A 25,511-nucleotide genomic window follows, 5' to 3' on the forward strand; every position below is an offset into this window, starting at 1 on the left:
GATTTTGGACTCAAGCTGGCACCATCAACTCTTACATGAATTTCCGACTTACCAGCCTGCCCTACAAGTTTCATGCTTGGCAGCCCCCATGATCACGTGAGAGAATTTTTTAAGATAAATCTGTTTCATATATTAGTATTTCAAATTATATTAATACACTTAAAAGATTATTTCATAAGTATATTTTTATATAAGTATGATATAAATGAACATATCTTATAGAAATATGTTTATCTTAATATATCTTATTCTATTAAAATGTATTAATATGTTTATGTATTAATGTCCTATATTATATATGTTAATATATTAAGATATTTAAAGATGTACATATACACACACAAAGAGAAACATTACAGTACTCATCTAATTATTTCTGGAACTCTGGAGAACCCTAATATAAGTGTGCATTCTAGCACAAAGTCAGTATTTCATTTAATAGCTTTGTGTATATCTTTCTCACTAGATTACAAATTCCTTTAAGTCCAGACTGTTTCTCATTCATGTTTGTATCCATTTTGTCTGGTATATTTTAGGCACATAAGAAATTAAAGAATTAATAGATGAGTAAGATCTTCTTGATAGTAATAGATTGAAAATGTCATATCTCTTTTTTCTGATGAACACCATAATTCTGTAATAACTTCCTTAATTGATGATGTCAAGATTGGTGCCTGCTAATTACCATGATTGCAGGCTGGAGATCTGAGAAGAATTCATCAAGTAGGAGTCATACAAGTTGGCACCAACGCAAATGCAGTTATCCAGTATTCTGTGACACATTGGTGTTGCTGCAAGTCTAAATCTTTGATCGCAAATTCTGGCATGCAAGAGATGATATATTTTTCTTTAATTTCTTAAAATTTCACTAAATCTAATTCTGAGTCCTTATCTTGCTCAGTTCATGGAAAAGTCAATCACTTTCATTATCGGGGTGACCTGTATCCCATATGGGTGGATAGATGGGTATTGGGTAAGAACTCCCAGGGTCCTCAGTGGCAGTGTAGATTGTAAGCTCTTCTTGGTTTTTTGTTTTGTTTTGTTTTGTTTTGATTTGATTTTGAATTCAATTATGCAAAACATACAGCCTTATATTAAGTTTCAGGTATATATTATAATGAATCAAAAAGTTCTACACATTTCTCAGTGCTTATTAGGATAAGTGTACTCTTCTTCCATTTTATCTATTTCACCCATTGCCCACCCACCTCCCTGCGACAACCACCAGTTTGTTCTCTGTATGAGTCTGATTTTTTGTTTCCTTTTTCTTTGTTTTGTTTATAAAATTACACATATGAGTGAAATCATATGGTATTTGTCTTTCTCTGACAAACTTCTATCACTTAGCATTATACCCTATAGATCCATCCGTGTTGTTGCAAATGGGAAGATTTACTTCTTCCTTACAGCTGAGAAATATGCCATTGTGTGTGTGGACAGAATACTGTCCGTCTATGATGGACACTTGGGTTGCTTTCATAATTTGGCTATTGTAAATAATGCTGCAGTAAACATAAAGATGCATATACCTTTACTGGGTAAATACTCAGTAGTGGGATTACTGGATCAGATGGTAATGCTATTTTTCATTTTTTTCGACGAACCTCCATACTGTAGAGTGGCTGCACCAACATGCATTACCACCTGCAGTGTATGAAGGTTCCTCATTCTCCTCATCCTCACCAACACTTGTTATTTTTTGTCTTTTTTTAATTTTAACTATTCTGACAGCTATAAGGTGATATCTCATTGTGATTTCAATCTGCATTTCACTTATGATTAGTGATGTTGAACATCTTTTCACGTGTCTGTTGGCCATCTGTGTCTCCTTTGGTAAAATGTCATGACCTGACACTGAGGACCTAAATGGTCAGATCCCCTGCCCATTACTAAGTAGATTGTTGTTTGGGTGTTGATTTATAGAAGTTCTTTATTTACTTGGATATTAACCCTTTATCACATATATCGTTTGCAGATATCTTCTATTCAGTAAGTTGCCTTATTTTGTCAGCTGTTTCCTTTGCAGTGCAAAAGCCTTTTTTATGGTATAGTTCCAATAGTTTAATTTTACTTTTGTTTCTCTTGCCTGAAGAGACATATCTAGAAAAATGTTTCAATGGCTGTCTTCAAGGATTACTGCCTATGTTTTCTTGTATGAATTTGTTGGTTTCAGGTGTCACATTTAGATTTTCAGTCCATTTTGAGGTTGTCTTTTTTGTTTGTTTTTGGTGTGGTCAATTTCTTTCTTTTGCATATAACTGTCCAGTTTTCCCAGCACCATTTATTGAAGAGATGTTCTTTTTCCCACTGTATCCTCTTGTCTACTTTTGTTGTAGATTAATTGACCATATAAGAATGGGTTTACTTTTGGGCTCTCTATTCTGTTGATCTATGTGTCTGTTTTTATGCCAGTAGCATACTGTTTTGATTACTACAGCTTTGTAGTTTATCTTGATATCTGGGATTGTGATACCTCCAGTTTTCTTCTGTTTTCAAGATGACTTCAGCTATTTTGGGTCTTTTGTAGCGCCATATAAATTTTAGGATTATGTGTTCTAGTTCCATGAAAAATGATATTGGTATTTTGATAGTGATTGCTTTAAAACTATAGATTACTTGGGTAGTATGGACATTTTAACAGTGTTGGTTCTCCCAGTTCATGAGCTTGGAATGTCATTCCATTTGTTTCTGTGATCTTTAATTTCATTCATGAATGTGTTAAAAGAGGTTTCAGAGTAAGGATCTTTCACTTTGGTTAAGTTTATTCTTGGTATTTTATTATTTTTGGTGCAGTTATAAACAGGATTATTTTATTAATTTCCCTTTCTGCTACTTCATTATTAGTGTATAGAAATGCAGTCGATTTCCAAATGTTAAGTATGTATCTTGTAACTTTACTGAATTAATTTATCACTTCTATTAGTTTTTGGTGGAGTATTTAGGGTTTTCTATAGATAGTATCCTGTCATCTGCAAATATTGAACCTTTTACTTCTTCATTACAAATTTGGATGCCTTTTATTTCTTTTTCCTGTCTGATTGCTATGGCTAGGATTTCCAGTACTCTATTGAATAAAAGTGGTGAGAGTGGACATCCTTGTCTTATTCCTTATCTAATGGGACAAGCTCTCAGTTTTTCACCATTGAGTATGTTGTAAATTGTGGGTTTTTTTTTTCATATATGGCCTTTATTATGTTGGGGTATGTTCCTCTAAACCCATTTTCTTGAGTGTTTATCATGAGTCAGGGTCATGCTTTGTCAAATGGTTTTTCTGCATTTATTGAGATAATCCTATGGTTATTATTCTTTCTCTTGTTAATGTGATAGATCATATTGATTGATTTGTAAATACTGAACCACAGTTATCTCTGGAATAAAGCCCACTGGATCATGGTAAATGCATTTTTAGAGGTATTGTTGGATTTGATTTGCTAATATTTGTTGAGGATTTTTAAACCTATGTCATCAGAGAGACTGGCCTGTAGTTTGGTTTTTTTGTAGTGCCTTTAGCTGGTCTTGTTATGAGGGTAATGCTGGCTTTGTCCAATGAATAGAAATCTTTTTTTCATCTTCTATTATTTGGAATACTTTGAGAAGACTAGGTATTAACTTTTCATTAAATGTTTGGTAGAATTCACCTTTGAAGCCATCTGGTCCTGGACTTTTGTTTGCTGGGAATTTTTTTTTTTTTTTTGATTATTGAATCAATTTATTTGGTAGTAATTGATCAAATTTTGTATTTCTTCCTGATTCAGATTTGATGGTTACATGTTCCTAGGAATTTATCCATTTCTTCTAGGTGTCCAATTTGTTGGCATATAATTTTTCATAATTGCTATAATTCTTTGTATTTCTGTGGTTTCAGTTATTTCTCCTCTTCATTTTGCTTTTATATATTTGAGTCCTGTCTCTATTGGCAGAGTCTGGATCAAAGTATATCAGTTTTGTTAATCTTTTCAAAAAACAGTACCTGGTTTAATTGATGTGTTCTCTTGTTTTCTTGGTCTTTCACTTAGTTCTGCTGTCATCTTTATTAATTTATTCCTTCTACTGGCTTTGGGCTTTGTTTTTCTTGCTCTTTAGGTGTAAGGTTGTTGCTTATTTGAGACTTTTATTCTTGAGGTAGACCTCTGTTGCTATAAACTTCCCTTTTAGAACAGCTTTTGCTGCATCCAAAATATTTTGGCCTGTTGGGTTTTCATTTACATTTGTATCAATGTACTTGTTGATTTTTATTTGATTTATTGGTTTAGTAGCATGTTATTTAGCTTCCATGTATTTGTGTTCTTTCCAGATTTTTTTGTGATTGATTTATACATTCATACCATTGTGGTCAGAGAAGAGGCATGATATGATTTCAGTTCTTTTGAAATTGTTGGGACTTATTTTGCGGCCTAACATGTGATCTGTTCTGGAGAATGTCCCATGTGCCCTTGAAAACAATATTTATTTTTTTGTTTTGGGATAGAATGTTCTGAATATACTTATTAGATCCATCTAGCCCAATGTGTCATTCAAAGCCACTGTTTGTATGTTGATTTTCTGTCTGGATGATCTATCCATTGATATAAATGGGGTATTAAAGTCCCCTAATATTATTTTATTATGGTAAGTTTTTTTCTTTAATATCTTTCAATAGTTGCTTTATGTATTAGGTACTTCTGTGTTGGGTACATACATTTTTTATTATTTAAAAAAAAAATTTTTAACATTCATTTTTGAGAGAGAGACAGCATGGGGGGGGGCGGGTAGAGCGAGAGGGAGACATAGAATCCAAAGCAGGCTCCAGGCTCTGAGTTGTCAGCACAGAGCCCTGACGCAGGGCTCGAACTCATGGACTGTGAGATCATGACCTGAGCTGAAGTAGGATGCTTAACTGAATGAGTCAACCAGGCACCCTGGGTACGTACATTTTTACAATTGTTTTATTCTCTTGTTGGATTACTCCCTTTATCATTAACTAGCTAATGTTGTTGTCTCTTGTTACAGTTGTTGCTTAAGGTCTATTTTATCTAATATCAGGTACAGTTACCCAATTTTTTTTAGTGCTTGCATTTGCATGGTAAATGTTTTTACATCCCTTTGCTTTCAATCTGCATGTGTCTTTAGGTCTGAAGTAAGTCTCTTGTAGGCAGCATGTATATAGGTCTTGCTTTTTAATCCAGTCACTCTTATGTCTTTTGATTGGAGTTATTATTCCATTTACATTCAAAGTAATTATCAATAGGTATGTCTTTACTGACATTTTGTAACTTGTTTTATGGTTGTTTGTGTAGTTCTTCCCTGTTTCTTTCTTTGCTTGCTCTCTTCCCTTGTGGTGCTCTGGCCTTCTTTAATGATATACTTGTCTTCCTTCCTTTTTATTTTTTTGTGTATCTGCTATAGATTTGTGATTTGTGGTTACCATTTGGTTATATATAACATCTTACGCATACAGCAATCTACATTAGATTGGTGGTTGCTTAAATTGGGATCCATTCTAAAAGCACCAGATTTTTACCCCCTTCCAAGTTTTATGTGTATATTTTATGTATCCTTTTATTTGTGAATCCCTTAACTGATGTTTATACATATAATTGATTTCACTGTTCTTCTGTTTTATCTCTGTATTTGTATCATATGTACATATCTAGTACATGTACGTATTTTATTTCACTTTATTTTTAAATTTATTTAATCTCTACACACAGTGTATACAGAGCTCAAACTCATGACCCTGAGATCAAGAGTCATATGCTCTTCCCACTGAGCCAGCCAGGTGCCTCAAATCTGGTACTTTTCTTGTTTTTATTTGCTTATGCCAGGTTTTTTTCATATTTTCTTCTGTTTATAGCCTTTTCTTTCCACTCACAGTCCATTTTAACATTTCTTGTATGACTGATTTAGTGGTGATGAACATTTTTAACTTGTGTCTGTGAACTCTTTGTTTCTGTTTGTATTTTGAATGATAGCCTTGCTGGGTAGAATATTTTTAGTTGCAGGTTCTTTCCCTTTCAGCACTCTGAATAGATCCATCTCCCTCCTTTCTGGCCTGCAAAGTTTCTGATGAAAAAAATCAGCTGACAGCCTGATGGGTTTCCCTTGTAGGTGCCTGTTTTCTTTTCTCTTGCTGTTCTTAAGATTCACTTTTTATCACTACTTTTTGCCATTCTAATTATTATATGTCTTGGTGTGAACCTCCTTGAGTTGATTTTGTTGGGGTCTCTCTGTACCTCCTAGATTTGGATTTGTTTCCTCCCCCAGATTAGGGAAGTTTTCAGCTATTATTTCCTTAAATACATTTTCTCCCCTCTTTTCTTTCTGTTCTCCTTCTAAGATCCCTATAATGTGATTGTTATTACACTTGATAATGATCCTGAGTTCCTTTAATCTATTCTCCATTTTTATTATTATTTTTCTTATTGCTTTTCAGCTGGTTGCTGTCCTCCAGGCTGCTGATCCATTCTTCTGCTTCCTCTTTAGTTTACTATTTATTTCCTATATGTAGTTTTAAATGTTTGTTTATTTATTTTGAGAGACTGAGTGAGTGGGGGAGGGCAGAGAGAGAGAGAGAATCCCAAGCAGGCTCTGTGATGTCAGCATGGACAACAACATGGGGCTCAATCCCAGGAACTGTGAGATCATGACCTGAGCTGAAACGAAGAGTCCAACACTCAACCGACTGAGCCACACACGCACCCCTCCCTATAGCGTATTTTAATTTCAGTTATTTAGTTCTTCATTTCTGATTGGTTGTTTGCTTATTTTAGGTTTTCTGTCTCTTTGTTGAAGGTGTCAGTGAGATCCTCCACTCTCTTCTCTCATCCAGTATCTTTATGACCACCTCTATCAGGTATATTGCTTATCTCCATTTCTTTAGCTCTTCTGTTGTCATTTTGTCCTCTTCTCTCATTTGTGATCTATTCTTCCATCTCCTCATTTTGTCTAAGTCTTTATACTTATTATGTAATAGGAAAGTCAGTTATATTCTGACTTGAAATTGGGGCCTGATGAAGAAGAGGTCCTGTGGCGCTTTGTACAGCACTATCTCCTGTTCACCAGAGCCAGTGACTATAGAGGTGACCTGTGTATTGCATATGCCCCACTGTTGTGGCTGAGCCTCATTTGCCTTCTGTCCATTCAGCTGCAGTGGCGCCCTTTCTCTTTTGTGGGTAGGATTTGGTCCTTGTGCTGTTAAGAGGCTAATCTGAGTCTGTCCTGGACATTAACTTGGGTTAGACCAAATGCCTGCCATCAGCCCATTTTCTGGGGCTGTGGAATCATGAGATTGCAGGACACTCTCCCTGCATTGTCCCCTGAGAGCTTTTCATTGGTGAGTGGGGTCTTCAGTGAGACAAAATCTCTGCCCCCTATCTTTTAGGGTTGCAGTTACCCTGAACTACAGGGCTTTTTCCTTGTGCCGTCCCCTGTGAGGTTTGTGTTGGTGGGTGGTATTGGCAGTCTGAGTAGATATCTGCCCACAGTGCCCTGCTAGAGCTGCAGTGGGATTGATGTGTGTGGTTATTTTCCCTTCTCCCCAGAGCAGGAGTCACTTCGGAGTGGTGCTGTTCACAGTTGTGTTGTTTGCAGGGTGATATTCATCAGAAGCTATGGAGAGACTCCACCCCAGTGGAGCAGGTTGAATGGAGTGAGTCTTCAGTAGAACACAGGGTGTGTGGTGTTAGCAAGGTAAGTGGAAAGTGTTACCGGTTCCTAGCAGGGCTACTTGTAGAATGAGACTTGACAGTCGCTGCTTTGGCGTGACTCCTGCCCAGTTGTGCAGGTATGATGAGGCATATCCATAGGAGGACACTGGGGCAGGGTATGTAGTGTTAGAAAGCTAGGTAAAGAGTGTTCATACTCATTCTTGAAGGTGTCAGGGGGGAAAATGTCACCTTCTGGCTCTTATTTTCTTGGATAAGTCTCCTGATGATCCCTGCCCTTCCAACATCCATTCTGAGATTAGTAAAGATACCTACTTTATGCATACCCCAGGTACTTTTTAAACTGCTGCTTCTATGCTGTATATTTTGGAGGGGTGTTTGTTACACTCTGTCTTTAAGGGTGTGGAGTCAGTTTCATACTGTCCTCTAGCTCTTCCAGAGTAGAGCCTGCTGATTTTTAAAGCACCCAATTTTAAGCTCTGCTGGTTATAAAAACTCCAATAGTTAAGCCCCACTGGTTTTCAAAGTCAAATATTATGGGGGCTTGTGTTTCCAGTGCAGGACCACCATATCTGGGGTGCCTATTGTGAGGTCTGTTCATCTACCTGCTTTGTGATTGTGGTATCCCTCCTGTTTGTGGTTAATCTTGCGGGAGTTTGGTTCCTGACTGTTTTCTGTCCTTTCTGCCATTTTTAATGTGGCCTCTGCTCTAGAATTAACTGCATGGGGCCTCTTCTGCCATTCTTTGGGTCATTTTCTGAGTTAGTTGTACTGATGTGGCTATTATGTAAGTATATCCATGGGAGGAGGTGGACTTAGGATCCTCTTTCTCTGCTGTCTTCCCAGGCTCTCCTTCCAATTGGGGTCTTCCTGGTTTTGCATTAGTTCCTTTAGGTGCGGCAGCTATGGGTCTCTGTTCTGTATATTACTTGGACCATGGGAGTCTTAGCCTGAAACACTGATGTTAAGAGTTCACTGGGAGAGCCAAGAAAATATCTGTTGTGCAGTTCCCCAGGCATCACCAGCAAGTGGGACACTCATGTCTTTTAATCTGTGCAGAATGCCACTTTCCCTTTCATGTCATTATCTAAACTGCTTTTAACATAATGTGAAAAGTAAACTTAAGGCTTTTTACTGAAAAAAGAATGATTATTATTAAGGAGCTCCTACATTATGCCCAGAAAGAAAAAAAATCCATAAAGTATAGAAACACAAAGTTACCTGCATATAAAATGGAGTAAAAGAAAAATAGAGCAAATGAAATGTTTCAGAAAATTGTTTTACCACAGTACCTTTTACTCAGTAATCAAAGGCTTACCTGACTGGTCCTTTTCTGTTTGCAAGAAAACACAAGACTGCAACTGTAATATGAATCATCAAGAAAGCTGATCCAATGCCCAGGAAAGTCCATATGTCTGGAATTTCAAACCAATTAAAAAGATAAATATGTAGTGAAAACCATTACAAATTCCAAATTGAAGGAAATATTTAGTCACAATGTCACCTACTATTCTGAGGGTATATGAAATCTGCAGGAGAAGGGTTAACCTTGATGTGGCATCGATTTCCTTTCCATCCTTGTCCACAACTGAAAATAAGATAAAAACTTAAGTTAAAAAAAAAATAAGTGGAAACATAGTTTAGCAGTACTATCATGGAATAAAATGATGAATGTCAATAATCGTACAAGGGAGTATGGGTAACTTTGATAAGAAACCAAAAATATTAAACCAAAGCAAAAGCAAAATTTTTCTGTTTTCATAATTGTGTAAGATGACTTTCATAAAACTACTTATTACCTCCTTGGGGTAGCTGGGTGGCTCAGTCAGTTAAGCATCTGGCTCGATCTCAGTTCAGGTCATGATCTCATGGTTCATGAAATTGATCCCCACATCAGGCTCTGCACTGACAGCATGGAGCCTACCTGAGCCTCTCTCTCTCAAAATAAATCAATATATTAAAAATATATATTTATCACCTTCTTGATTTTATTTATAAGATAGGAGCTCAGCTTTCACATTCTCCTTTGTTGTTTTCAAAACTGTGACTTGATTTTTGCAATCCCTATCAAAATAACACCAGCATTCTTCACGGAGCTAGCATAAACAGCCCTAAAATTTGTATGGAACCAGAAAAGAACCTGAATAGCTAAAGCAATCCCAAAAAAGAAAACCGAAGCTGGAGGCATCACAATCCCGGACTTGAAGATGTATTACAAAGCTGTAATCATCAAGACAGTATGGTACTGGCACAAAAACAGACACTCAGATCAGTGGAACAGAATAGAGATCCAAGAAATGGACCCATAAACGTATGGCCAACTAATCTTTGACAAAGCAGGAAAGAATACCCAATGGAATAAAGACAGTCTCTTCAGCAAATGGTGCTGGGAAAACTGGACAGTGATATGCAGAAAAATGAACCTGAACCACTTTCTTACACCATACACAAAAATAAACTCAAAATGGATGAAAGACCTAAACATAGACAAGATGCCATAAAAATTCTAGAGGAGAAATCAGACAAAACCTCTTTGATTCAGCCACAGCAACTTCTTACTCAACATGTCTCCAGAGCCAAGAGAAACCAAAGCAAAAATGACCTATTGGGACTTCATCAAAATAAAAAGCTTCTGCACAGCGAAGGAAACAATCAGGAAAACTAAAAGGCAAGTGACAGAATGGGAGAAGATATTTGCAAACGACATATCAGATAAAGGGTTAGTATCCAAAATCTATAAAGAACTTAATCAAACTCAACACCCAAAACAAAAATAATCCAGTGAAGAAATGGGCAAAAGAATGAATAGACACTTCCAAAGAAGACATCCAAATGGCAAACAGACACATGAAAAGATGCTCAACATCACTCATCATAGGGAAATACAAAGTAAAACCATAATGAGATACCATTTACTCCAGTGAAAATGGCTAAAATTAACAACTCAGGCAATGACAGATGTTGGCGAGGATGCGGAGAAAGAGGATCTCTTTTGCACTGCTGGTGGGAATGCAAACTGGTGCAGCCACTCTGGAAAACAGTATGGAAGGTCCTCAAAAAATTAAAAATAGAACTACCCTACAACCCAGCAACTGAACTACCAGGTATTTAAGTGATACAGGTGTGCTGTTTTGAAGGGGCACATGCACCCCAATGTTTATAGCAGCACTATCAACAACAGCCAAAGTATGGAAAGAGCCCAAATGTCCATCAGCAGATGAATGGATAAAGAAGATGTGGTATATATAAAGAATGGAGTATTACTCGGCAATCAAAAAGAATGAAATCTTGCCATTTGCAGCTACACGGATGGAACTGGAGGGTATTATGCTAAGTGAAATTAGCCAGAGAAAGACAAATATCATATGACTTCACTCATATGAGGACCTTAAGATACAAAACAGATGAACATAAGGGAAGGGAAGTAAAAATAATATAAGAACAGGGAAGGGGACAAAATATAAAAGACTCTTAAATATGGAGAACAAACACAGGGTTGCTGGAGGGGCTGAGGGAGGGGGATGGGCTAAATGGGTAAGGGGAATTAAGGAATCTAGTCCTGAAATCATTGTTGTACTATATGCTAACTTGGATGTAAATTAAAAACAAAAAAAGTTACTTGATTTTTACCAGTGTCCAATCCAATATTACTTTATTGATCATTTGTCTCAAACCTTAAAGCTAGCACTCTTTTCAGTAGTGAATGGATTTCTGTTTTCCAATACTGATGGGAATATTCAAATTGAAGATTTACATATCGGAGAGAATATTTATCCCAAAAATCAGGATGATCCTCCAAGTACATAGATTTGAAATCAGGTAAATAATCTCATTGGATATACCTATACTACTACTAGGATTTAATTAACTTTGCTTTATTTAGGGATGTCATAATGAAACCTAGAACACGGGGAGTATTTCTTTTATGGGTGGCTTTCTGAATGTTCAGAAATGGGATTAGTTTGTACATCAAAGGGAAATAAGGTTTATTCTTAAGCAGTAAGTATGTCATTTTTTTTTTCTGGTATAAATGTGTTTGCATGGAAGTGTGAAAACTTACATACTCATTTTTTCCCAAAAATATCAGAATAGAAATGATTATTTGTATTTATGTTTGGTTGAATTTTCTGCCAAGTTCATGGTACATGCCACAAAACAGGATTAAAAAGTAGCTTTTGAATGTTCTGTGCTTTAAAGCTGTGTGTTACAAGCAATGCTTCTTCAGTACACAGTTACTGTATTTTCCCTCAATCTTTTTGAATTTGAAAATTTGAATGCTTTTTAATGTTTATTTATTTGGAGAGAGAGCAAGCTGGGGAGGGTAAAAGAGAGAGGGAGGCAGAGGATCCTGAGCAGGCTCCTTGCTGTCAGCACAGAGCTCGATATGGGGCTCAAACTCATGAACCATGAGATTATGACCTGGGCCAATACCAAGAGTTGGACACTTAACCAACTGAGCCACCCAGGCGCCCCTAGAATTTGAAGGCTTAATGGCAATTCCTTCACAAAAGCAGTAGCTTCTTTCAATATAGAAAGCTTACTGATTCAAGGAAGTCCATTAGAATGCCATTTTTCCTTCACAGAACTAGAATAATACTAAAATATATATGAAACCACAAGAGACCCTGAATGTCCAAAGCAGTCTTAAAACAGAACAATGCTGCAGGTATCACAATCCCAGATTTCAAGATGTACTACAAAGAAGTAGTAATCAAAACAGTATGGTACTGGCACAAAAATACATAGATGAATGGAAAAGAATAGACAGCCCAGAAATAAACCCATGTTTATGTGGTCAAGAAGTCTTTGAAAAAGGAGGCAAGAATATACATGCGGAAAAGACAGTCTCTTCAATAAATGGTGCTGGGAAAACTGAACAGTTAAAAGCAAAAGAATGAAATTGAACACTTTCTTACACCATACACAAAAATAAACTCAAAATGGATTAAAGACCTAGTTGTGAGACCTGAAACCATAAAACTCCTTGAGGAAAACATAAGCAATAATTTCTTTGCATTGACCTTAGCAACATTCTTCTGGATACATCTCCTCAGGCAAGGGAAACAAAAGCAAAATTAAACTATTGGGACTATACAAAAATTAAAAAGCTTTTGCTCAGCAAAGGAAACCATCAACAAAAGGGCAAGTTACTGAGTGGGAGAAGAAATTTGCAAATGATACATCTGACAAGTGTCTGCTTGAATGTGTCTTTTAAGATAAATTCCAGTGGGACGTACCTTGGAATACCAGTTCAAAAAAATACTGGAGAGACTTCTGGGTAAGATGGCAGAGTAGGAAGATCCTAAGCTCACTTCATCCCACAGATACATGTAGGTAACAACCATATCAATGTAAATAACCCAGAGAATGACCCAAAGACTGTCGGAACAGACTCTCCACAGCTAAATGTAGAGAAAAGGTCATTTTGAAGAGGGTAGGAAGGGCAGAGATCAGGTTGGAAGCCAAACTGATCCATGAATGTATGTGGGAGGGACGGATGCTGGTGTGGAGAGGGGAGAGGAACACAACAGACACCCAGACAGGAGACCTTCACTGGGAAGAGGAATCCATTTAAAATTTGGCTTTGAAAACTAGATAGGCTTAACTTCATGAGTTTTTTAACAATCACTGGGGCTCGACATCTGAAACTTTAAAAATCATTTTGTTTTGGGGCACCTGGATGGCTCACTTTGTTAAGTGTCTAAGTCTTGATTTTGGCTCAGGTCATGATGTTACAGTTTGTGAGATCATGTGCCACATCAGGCTCTGCGTGACAGTGCAGAGCCTGCTTGGGATTCCCTCCCTCCCCCCCCCCCCCCCCACCTCACTCACACTTTCTCTCCAAAGTAAATAAATTTAAAATAAGTAAATAAATTAGTGGGTTTGGCTTTGGGAGAGCCAGAGGGCTATAGGAAACTCAGTCCCTGCCCTTAAAGGGACGGCATAACAACCTCCCTGAGATACAACATAGAAGCAGCAGTTTGAAAAACACTGGGGTATATGGTAAGGAGATTTGTTTACTAATCTCAGAACATTTGCTGGAGGGACAGGGATCTGGGAGACTACTCCAAAAACAAAAGAACTGGTGGCACCATTTCCTTGTACCATCCCCTGCCTAGATAACAGTGATACCTCCATGAACCAGCACAGCTTGAACACTCACGACCTAGTTAGTGGTTCTACCCCCACTCACTCAGCAGTTTTCCAAAGCAGCCACAGGTCCCCTCCCACAGCTGACCAGTGCTAACCTTGCTAATACCACTCACCTTGTCCCTGCATTTTTCTCTGTACCCACCTCCTCCCTCCAAACTGGTGCTGGCAGGAGTTTCCAAAGCAACTTCAGGTCTCCTCCTACAGCCAACTTGTACAAACCTTGCTAAAACTGATGTCCCTCCCTTCCCACTGTGTTCTCCTGTGGACCTGCCCCTTTCAACATGCACTTGACTGGAGTCCATCCAAAGCTGTACCAAAGCGTGCACTGTGCAAGCAGCACAGACAGGTACCAGCACCACTTCAAAGTCCTGCACTGTGGGGAGGGAAAAAGAAAACAAAACATACCAGTTTTGTGGTCACAGCCGTAGGCTGGGGGCAGACATGTGCTCTGGATTCAGGCTCTGCCCACCAATGAAAGCTGCTGTGGGGACAGCACCAGGGTGATACCACAGCTCTGGCAAATGCCCAGTCTGATCCAACTGAAGCCCAAGGAGACCCTAGACTGGCCCTTAAACAGAAGGATCAACTCCTGTCCATAGCAAGAAAAGAGAACCATTGCAGGCAACTGGAATGAAAGTAAATGTGGTTCAGACATATTGGTAGGATGCATATAACATATCAGATACACTTCTGAAGCATCAGGTTCTCATGAATGGGGGACATTGTACTATAAAGCTCTATAGGGGTTCTTTTTAATAAAGCCAGTACTTTCAAGAGAAGGAGATGTATCTGAATTTTCTAACACATAGAAACAGACTCAAAGTGAGTTAGACAAAATGAGAGAAATATGTCCCATATGAAAGAACTGAACAAAATCTCAGCAAGAGAGCTAAACGAAATGGAGATAATATGCCTCATAAAGAATTCAGAATAATGGCCATAAAGATACTAAACTTGAGGAAAAGAGTAGAGAATCTCAGTGCCACCTTCAACAAAGGGATAGAAAACATAAAAGAACCAATGAGAGATGAATTAATATGTGAAATTAAAAATACACCTGAGAGAATAAATTGTAGACTAGTGGAAGCAAAATAATGGATTAGCGACCTGGAAGACAGAGTAATAGAAAGCAGTGAAGCTGAACAGGAGAAAAAAAGTGAGATAGATTAAGGGAACTCAGCAACACCATCATGTGTAATACTATTCACATTATTGAGATCCTAGAAGAAAAAGAGAAAAGGGAGAAGAGCATCTATATAAATAAGTAATAGCTGAAAACTTCCCTAATCTGGGGAAGGAAACAAAACCAGATCCAGGAGGCACAGAGAACCTGCAACAAAATCAACCCAAGGAGCTTCACATCAAGATACATAATAAACTGGCAAAAGTAGTGATAAAATTCTAAAAGCAGCAAGAGAAAAGAAAATAGGTACTTACAAAGGAATCCCCATAAGCTATCAGATGACTTTTTAGCAGAAATTTTGCAGGCCAGAAGGGACGTGGCATATTCAAAGTGCTGAAAGGAAAAAAAACAAAAAAACAAAACAAAACAAAAAAACAAGCCCTAAAACCAAGAATACTTTAACCATCAGGGCTATCACGCCAAGTAGATGAAGAGTTTTCCAGACAAACAAAAGTTAAAGGAGTTCATCAACACTAAACCAGTTTTACAAGATATATTAAATTCGGACTCTTTGAGTTGAAAAGAAAGACTATAAGCAGCAGTTAGAAAAGTAGAAAGCACAAAAGCAATAAAATTAAGTATATTAATAAAAATCCATCAATGGATTCACAAAATGAAAGAATGTAAAGCATGAATGACACCATATACCTAAAATGTGTGGAGGAGATGAGTAAAAAGTTAGTGCTTTTACAATGGGTTCAAACCTAAAGTGACCATCAACTGAATACAGTCTGCTATATGCATCAGTGTTATATATAAACCTATTGGTAAACACAAATCAAAAACTGGTTATAGATACATGAGTAAAGATAAAGGAATCCAAACAAACAACTAAAGAAAGCCAGCAAAGCATGAGAGAAGATAGCAAGAGAAGGAACAGAGGAAGAACTATAAAACAACCATAAAACAAGTAACAGAAGGGTAATAAGTACCTATCAATAATTACTTTGAATGTAAATGGACTAAATGCTCCAATCAAAACACACAAGTTTGACAGAATGGATAAAAAAGCAAGACCCATCTATATGCTGCATACAAGATACTCAATTCAGACCTAAAGACGCATGCACATTGAAAGTGAAGGAATGGGAAAGCTTTTGTCATGCAAAATGTGAGTGAAAAGAAATCTGGGATAGCAATACTTATATCAGAGAAAATTGACTATAAAATAAAGACTGCAACAGAAGACAAAAAAGGATAGTATGTAAAGGGAAAAATCCAACAAGAAGATATAATGATTGTAAATATTTATGCACCCAACATGAAAGTACCCATGTATTTAAAGCAGCTATTAACACAAAGGAAGTAATCAATAGTACAATAATAATAAGGCACTTTAACACCCCACTTGTATCAATGGACAGATCATCCAGACAGAAAATCAGCAAGGAAATGGTGGCTTTTAATGACACACTGGACTAGATGGATCTAACAAATATACTCAGAACATCCCATCTTAAAACAGAAGAAAACACATTCTTTCAAGGGCACATTTCCAGAATAGATCCCATATTAAGCCACAAAACAAGTCTCAACAAATTCAAGAAATTGAAGTCACACCATGTGAAATTTGGACCACAACCATATTAAAGTAGAAATGGACACCAAGAAGAAAATCTGAAAAGAACACAAATACATGGGGTTTAAATAACATACTACTAAACAATTAATGGGTAAACCAAAAGGGCAAAGAGGAAATAAAAAAAAAATACATGGAGACAAATTAAAATGAAACACAGTGGTCCAAAATCTTTAGGGCACAGCAAAAGTTGTTTTCAGAGAAAGGCCTACCTCAAGAAGCAAAAAGAATCTCAAATAAACAACCTAACCTTATTTCTAATAGATCTAGAAAAAGAACAAAGAAAACACACAACTAGTAGAAGGAAGGAAATAACAAAGATTAGAACAGAATTTTAAAAAAATAGAAACTAAAAAACAAACAAAAATAATAGAACAGATCAATGAAACCAGCAGCTGATTTGTCAATAAAATTGATAAACGATTATTAGCCAATCTAATCAAAAAGAGAGAGAGGGAGAACTCAAGCAATATCAGAAATGAAAGCGGAAAATTAACCAATATGACAGAAGCACTAAGGATTATAAGAATATTTGTTATTAAAAATTATTTGCCAACAAATTGGTCTACATAGAAGGAACAGATGAATTCCTAGAAACAAATAACCTCCCCAGAATGAATCAGGATAGTCCAAGACCAGATGGCTTCAAAGGTAAATTCTGTCAAACATTTAAAGTAAAGTTAATACCTATTCTTCTAAAACTATTTCAAAAAGAGAAGAGGAAGGAAACCTTTCAAATTAATTCTATAAGGCCAGTATTACCCTGATATCAGATAAAGACACTATAAAGACACAGATCTACAGGTCCACATTTCTGATAAACAAAGATGCAAAAATCCTCAACAAAATACTTCCAAAGTGAATCCAACAATACATTAAAAAAATCATTCACCACAATCAAATGGGATTTATTTTTGGGATGCAAGGATGATTCATTATTCACTAATCAATGTGATATATCACATCAGCAAGAGAATGGTTAAAAACCATATGCACATCTCAACAGAGGCAGAAAAATCATTTGACCAAGTACAACATTCATGATAAAAGCGCTCAACCATCTACATTTAGAGGGAATATATCTGAACATAACATAATAAAGATCATATGTAAAAACACCCATAGCTAACATTATACTCAGCGGTGAAAACCAGAGCTTTTCTCCTAGGATCAGGAACAAAACACATCATCAGTTTTATACAACACGGTAGTGGAAGTCCAAGCCCAGCAATCAATAAGAAAAAGAAATAAAAGGCATTCATATTGGTAAGGAAGAATTGAAACTTTCACTATTTTCAGATGACATGATAGTATCCACAGAAAGTCCTGAAGATTCCACCCAAAAAAACAAAACAAAACAAAACAAAACCCTTAGAACTGATAACTGAGTTGTGTAAGGTCATTGGATACAAAATCAATAAGCAGTAATCTGTTGCATTTCTACACACTAATAATGAAGTAGCAAAGAGAAATTAAGAATACAATCCCATTTACAATTACACCAAAAATAATAAAATACCTAGAAAGAAACTTAACTAATGAGGTGAAATATTTGTACTTTGTTTTTGTTGTTGTTTGCTTGTTCATAAGTAACCTCTACACCAAACATGGGGCTTGAACTTACAACCTTGAGATCAAGAGTCACATACTCTACCACCTGAGCCAGTCAGGTGCCACCTGAATTTTGCAAGCTATTAAAACTTTGATGAAAGAAATTGAAGATGACACAAACAAGTGGAATGCTATTCCATGATCATGGATTGGGAGAACAAATGTTCAAGTGTCCATTCTACCCAAAGCAATATACAGATTTAAGGCAATCCCTCTGAAAATACCAACATCATTTTTCACACAACTAGGACAAACAATCCTAAAATTTGTGTTGAACCACAAAAGACCCTAAATAGAGTGACCTTGAGAAAGAAAAAACAAACAAACAAAAAAACTGGTGGTATCACAATTACAAATTTCAAGATATACTACAAAGGGTAGTAATCTAAACAGTATGTTACTGCCACAAAAACAGATACATAGATCAGTGTAACAGAATAGAGAGCTCAGAAATAAACCCACAGTTATATGGTGAATTAATCTCTAACAAAGGAGGCAATAATATGTAATGGGAAAAAGAAGTCAACAAATAATGCTAGGAAAACTGGACCACTTTCTTACAGCATACATAAAAATAAAGTCAAAATAGATTAAGGACCTAAATTTTAGACTTGAAACCATAAGATTCATAAAGAAAACAATGACAGTGATTTCTTTCACATTGGTCATTGAGTCTTTTCTAGGTAAAGTGCAGGCAAGAGAAACAAAACCAAAAATAAGCTACTGGGATTACATTAAAATAAAAAGCTTCTATAAAGCAAAGGAAACCCAATGAAACAAAAAGGCAACCTACTGAATGGAAGATGAAATTTACAAATGATCTATCTGATAAAAGGTTAGTATCCAAAATATATAAATAACTTCTACAACTCAACACCAAAAACACAATAATCCAGTTTAAAGGTGGGGAGAAGACATTAACAGACACTTCTTCAAAAAAGACATACAGGCAGTCCATGGACACATGAAAAGATACACAGCATCACTAATCATCAGGGAAATGCAAATGAAAACCACAATGAGGTATCACCTCACACTTGTCAGAATGGCTAAAATTAAAAAAAATACAAGAAATAGTTGGCAAGGATGTGGAGAAAAAGGAACTCCTGTTCACTGTTGATGGGAATGCAGATTGGTTCAACCACTATGAAAAACAGTATGGCATTTCTTCAAAAAATTAAAAATAGAATTACCATAGGATCCAATAATCTTACTACTGATTATTTACCCAAAGAATATGAAAACACTAATTTGAAAAAATATAGGCAACCCTATGTTTACTGTAGCATTATTTACAATAGCCAAATTATGGAAACAACCCAATTGTCCATCCATAGATGAATGGATAAACAAGATACATACGCACACACAGGAACATTACTCAGCCTTAAGAAAGAATGAAATCTTGCCATTTGCAACAACATGTATGTACATCGAGGGAATAATGCTAACTGAAATAAGACAGAGGAAGAAAAATATCATATGATTGCATTCATGTGGCATTTGAAAAACAAAACAAAGGAATAAAGGAAAAAGACAAAAACAGACTCTTAAATGAGGAAAAACAACTGGTGGTTGTTTACTAGAGGGAAGTGTGTGGGAAGGATACAGAAATTGGTGAAGGGAATTATTTGTGCCCTTATGATAGGCACCGAATAATGTATAGAATTGTTGAATCACTCTATTGTACAACTGAAACTAATATAACAGTATACATTCACTGTACTGGGAATAAAAAAAAAAGGGAGAAAATACAAACCATATGGGGAAGTACTATGTATCCTCCCTGTGCACCTCTTACCTATCTATATCTTTTTTATATTTAGCTATGCATATGTATTTATAGATTTATATATATAAAACCTGGTGGTGAACAAATGGGAATATCGCATGGCCTCTTCTTTGATGTTTCTTTGAGGAGTTTATACTGAAAAAATTTTGATGTTAATTCTTTTTCAGAAACAGGTATAAATGTGATGGATAAAAGGAAAAATAAAAACAGATTCAGTTGAAAGTTTACCTATGAAAATAACAGGAAATAATCTTCCTTTCAGTAAGTACATAAATATATCACTGATTTTTTTTGTTTATTTACTTATTTATTACTAAAGATCAATTTTGTTAAAGTATAGGTCAAAGTCATGTAATCATCTCAGCTAATATGAGAAAAGTAATGGGAAGGAATGTAGTTTAAGGGTCAAAATTAGTTTCAAAATTAGTTTCAAAATATGCTGAATTTTGTCACCTTTGCCAAAGGAATTTTGAATTTAAAAACTATGAATGAAATTTTGATTTAGGCACTTACACTACAAAATCCTTCAAAGAAGATGATTATATTACAGGAAATTGAGTATGCTACTACAGAAAAGTCTCACTTGTCTGCCATCCTGAAACAAATTATCTCTATGCATGTTTTCAGCAGGGCGTATCTTCTGTAAATATTGATAGGTTTCAATTAATTTTGAAATAGTAAAAATTACTGGAAAGTAAAAATTATATCATGAAGTATAATCTAATCAATAAGTGTGAATATAAATGAAGTAAAAATTATAATCTTGACACCCAAGTGATTCTCAAGTGATTACTTTTTTCTCAGTTAATTGATATTTCTCAGATTAAAAATAATACATGCTTCAAGTCTTAAATGAAGTTATGCACAAACATGTTAAAACATTACTCATCATCCCCATATGCACTTTCATCCTCCTGATGTAATATATTATAAACAGCCAGATATGCCTCCTTCCACTTCTTTCACTTTGTCGTAGAACACACACATGCATTGTATATATATGGGTGTTTGTGTGTGTGTGTGTGTGTGTGTGTCCATTGTAACAGAAACATCTACATCTCTCTTTAAATAGCTTTTACTTGGAACAATTCTTGGTGGACTTTTTTGAGGTCAGGTATCTATATAAACAACCCATATAGACATGAAATTTTCAGAAATTAGCATATTATATATACATTTTTAGTTCCATCTTTCTCTTATTCTTGTCCTTCCCTCTTCACCCCAATATATTGGATGGATGAAAAGGAGGAGAAAGTAGAAAAATAATTGTTGGGCTGCAGAAAGAGGCAGGTAAGAATATTTAACATTTTCATCTATTTTTATCCTAATCCTCTTCCACAGGTTATTCAGTGTTCAAAGTAATTACAGCTGTCTAAACCCTAGACTCTTTAAAAACATCCTTGAAAGGGGTAGGTAGGTCCTCAACCCTTGCAATGAAGCGGTGAGGCCAGCAGTAATGGGATACAAGAATAGCACACTGAAGTTCCATCCATCCTTTGAGCAACAACGATGAAACTAATATACTCCCCCCAATCCACCCCTTGGGACTATGAGCTGGAGGGGAAAACAGAAAATTTTGTCTGCTGTAACTACAGTTTGGTGGATTCTTTTCCTCCAAGGTAACCATAAATGTCTATTAAAAATCATTAAGGTGTTTTCAAAGGAAAAGGGTAGTCTTTTTCTCTGTTATTTTTCACATGCAATCTTGGTGGCAAAAGATATCATAATCAACTTCATTTTTGCTTAGCAAATCAGCCGTATCAGAATAAATGAAAATTAAGAAAATTTGTAATCCTGAAGAGAGAATGCAAAAATTTTTCCCTTTAGTACTAGCATGTTGGGTGTTTTTAGACTTGTTGGGGGTAAAGGTTCTTGTGAGGAGAAATAGGGTAGGGGAAGTACATGAGGTATTGAACAGAACTTGGTGGGCTGTGGCTTTGTGAATGCCAACCAGAGACTGTGAGTGTGCATTCTAGACACATGTATACGGAGCTGGGTGGCCATTAATGTAGGGTAGGTGTGGAGACTGCTGCAGATTGTCTAATGCCACCACTGAGGTACCTAAAAGAATGGGGTAATGAGATTCACCTTATTTGCTTGACAGTTAAGAACCAGAATTATCCTTTCTAGGTAATCTCCTGGCTATTTTAGGACTAAACAAGGATGAATGCAATTGTGGTTTTTACCTCATATAATCCAAAAGGATCCATGAAGACCGTGAACATTATATAATACTTGTGTTAAGATTGAAATGCATCAATCTGTATTAGAATGCTTTTTTTGTTTTAATGTCAAGAAGAATGAAAATAAATGCTGGACATGATACAATTATTTTGGAGGGCTGTTATTTTCATAGTGAGTCATTAGAGCCAATTTAATCAATAAAATTAATTGTTAAGTTTGAGAAAAGGGAAGAAAATCAGTTGTTAATTTATTCAGAAAGCACCCATAAGGAAAAAGTATATGAGGAAAGTAATTTATTGTAATATAGGGCTATTTTGTCATTTATTTCACATACCTGATGAATATATACTGACATTGGGGTATTTCACTTTTATTTTTACAACTATGGAATTTCACAGTACTACCCAATTATAGTGCATGTTGTGGCTGCCTTTCCCATATTCATTTAACCACCCATGCTGTTTCCTTTCCTTCCACCAAATCATAAGCATTTCTGTGGTTAGATTGGGATTGAACCCTCACTTGACCTCTAGGATTATCTCATTCCCATGGTGTAGTGTTTGGATTTAGGACCCTGTCCATCACCAAATGACATTTCTAATCAACAGGGATTGATTCACTAATATGACAAGATAGGAAGACCCTGAATTCATCTCCTTTATATAACACAGCAAATTACACTTATTGTAGAAGAATTCCTGAAGAAGAATGGAGAGCCAGCTGAACAGCTTCCACACAAGGAAAGAGAGAAGAGTAAAAAAAAGAAAAGCAAGAGAGATGGAGAAATGCTAACAAAGGGAACACCCACCTTTAACACTGCAAACTGCAGTGGGGAGGGATAGTATTGAGGGACACAGGAGAGATTCCTTTGTCCTTAGGCACAGGAAAAAGAAAAAAAAAAGCTGCAACTGGTTTATAAAAGAGCCAACCCTGGAACTCTATCAAATGGAGAAGCTACTAGAACTCTCTGGGTCAAAGGGACTGGAAAATGACATAATTTATGCGCCCACCCCCACCCCATGTTGAAAGTGCATACTGGAGCAGGGTCAGCACACCCTAACCTGATTGACCTTCAACAAGGCCAAGTCCCCTAGGCCACACCAGCTCTGGTTGTGGCAAGGCACAGAAAAAAAAAAAAGAAAAAAAAGAAAAACAAAAAAGCCAGGGTTTAAAAGAATAATGAGCATATAAAAGAGCCAGCCCTAGAACTCAATCAAGTGGAGGAAGCTGCTGAAATTCTCTCCAGGTAGGAGGGGCTGCTGGACACAATCTGCGCTCCCCCTATACCTTGACAGCAGGGACCAGTGGACAACCCAGGCGCCCTAACTGGCCTGGCACCTCAGTGAACCCTGGACCCCTAGCTCACACCAGCTCCAGCTATGCCACAAGAAGGCCACAGGGCGGTACACAGTGGGATACCCCTGGTTAGTGCTTACTACTGATCCAGCCTTTAAGCCAAGGTGACACAGGCACAAAGCACCATGGAACACTCCAGGCCCACACCACTTTACTTCAGACAGCTTGCTAGGGCACCCCTGGTTCAAAGTGCTCCAGAACCTGCTGTGCTGCCAGGGCACCCCTATATAAAGCACCCCAAGAACCCCTGGCCCTTGCCTACATTATTTCCCTTTACCCAGCCAGGGGGTTACTTCCTGTGTGGAGTACTTTGGGACACTCCCATCCACAGTGGCCTCAGCTCCAATCATATGGCTAGGGCACCACCTGTGCTGAGCATTCAAGGACATTCAGCTTTTATCCACTTCAACTTCAGGTGGCCGGTCAGGGCACCCTCAGAGTGGAGAGCCCCAGGACAAGCCAGCTTGCAATCACTCAGCTTCAGCTGTTCTGCCAGGGCAGACTTTGCACAAAGAGCTCAGAGACTACACTGGCCCATACCCACTTTAGATTTAGCTGCCTTGCCAGAGTGCCCCCTACACAGAGTGCCCCAGGACCCCCTGTGTGTACCCTGCCTCAGCTCTAGCCACCCACCTCTCCAGGGAACCCTCTGTGTGGAGACTCCTGGAACATGCTGGTTTACACCCACTTCACAGCTTTACTTATCCTGCCAAGGCTTCCTCTACATGGAGAGCCTAGAGGCACCCAGCTCGCATCCAGTTTAGCTTTAGCTGTCCTGCCAGGGCACCTACCGTTTGGAGAGCCCAGGGACTGCACTGCTCTGTGCCCACTTAAACTTTAGCTGCCATACTAGGATGCTCACTGGGTGGAGAGCTCCAGGATCCCCAGCCCATGCCAGCCACAGTTCTAGCCAACCAGGAAAAGAGACCAAGAACACACAGTCTACATAGGGGATGACCATACACAAGACCATTCCTTTAAGTTCAGAAGTAGCTATTCTACCTAATCCACAGAAAAACAGAAAGTATAGGAAAACAGGAATATTCTGCAAAAGAATAAGACAAAGTTTCAGACAACTAAGTGAAATGGAGATAAGCAATGTACCTGATAAAAAAACTTAAAAGTAATGATTATAAAAATGCTCACTGGGCTGCAGAGAAGACTGGGAGAAAGACCTTCAATAAAAATTATACACACACACACACACACACGTATATAATAACCAATCAGGGGTGCCTGAGTGGCTCAGTTGGTTAAGCACTTAACTCGATTTTGGCTCAGGTCATGATCTCACGGTTTGTGAGAGTGAGCTCCAGGTCAGGCTCTGCACTGACCATGCAGAGTCTGCTTGGGATTCTCTCTTTCCCTCTCTGCCCCCCCCCCACTCTCCCGTACACACATGCACCTTCTCTCAAAATAATTAAACATTAAAAAAAAACAATCATAGTAGAAGAATATTAAAAAAATATTCTATGGGGCATCTGGGTGGTTCAGTCAATTAAGTGCCCTGACTTCAGCTTGGATATCTCATGGTTCGTTGGCTAGAGCCCTGTGTTGGGCTTTGTGGAGCCTGACATTGTGGAGCTCCTTGGGATTCTCTGTCTCCCTCTCTCTCTGCCCCTCCCTACTCTCAAAAATAAACATTAAAAAAATCCTCTAGAGGGAATCAACAGATTAGTGGATGCAGAAGAATGTATCAGTTGTCTGGAAGACAAATAAATGGAAAGCACTCAAGCTGGACAGCAAAGAGAAAATCATTTTAAAACATTAGGAATGGTTAAGGGATCTCTTGGACAACATCAAATGAACAAACATTTGCATTCTAGGGGTCCCAGAACAAGAGAGGAAGAGGCAGAAAACTTATCTGAAGAAATAACTGAGTTGGTCTAACCTGGGGAAAGAAATAGACATCCAAGTTCAAAAAGCACAGAATTCCAAATAGATGAATACAAGGAAATCCACACCACAACACATATTAAAATGTCAAAGGCTAAAGTTAGAGAATTTTAA

At 37.2% G+C, this 25,511-nt stretch overlaps 1 protein-coding gene across 2 annotated transcripts in view; it reads right to left on the minus strand.

Annotated features, from left to right (window-relative positions):
• Window positions 1-25,511, minus strand: part of MALRD1 (MAM and LDL receptor class A domain containing 1) — a 770,287-nt gene that overhangs the window by 29,671 nt on the left and 715,105 nt on the right. For both annotated transcript variants that reach the window (XM_053896000.1, XM_019460623.2), the window contains exons 38-39: window positions 9,152-9,231; window positions 8,962-9,058 (exon numbers count right to left, since the gene is read on the minus strand). In XM_053896000.1, the coding sequence (XP_053751975.1) occupies window positions 8,962-9,058; window positions 9,152-9,231 (177 nt within the window). The remainder of the gene's footprint in view (window positions 1-8,961; window positions 9,059-9,151; window positions 9,232-25,511) is intronic.

Source organism: Panthera pardus, unplaced genomic scaffold (genome assembly GCF_024362965.1).
Source record: "Panthera pardus isolate Hobbes unplaced genomic scaffold, ASM2436296v1 HiC_scaffold_6, whole genome shotgun sequence".
NCBI lineage: Eukaryota > Metazoa > Chordata > Mammalia > Carnivora > Felidae > Panthera > Panthera pardus.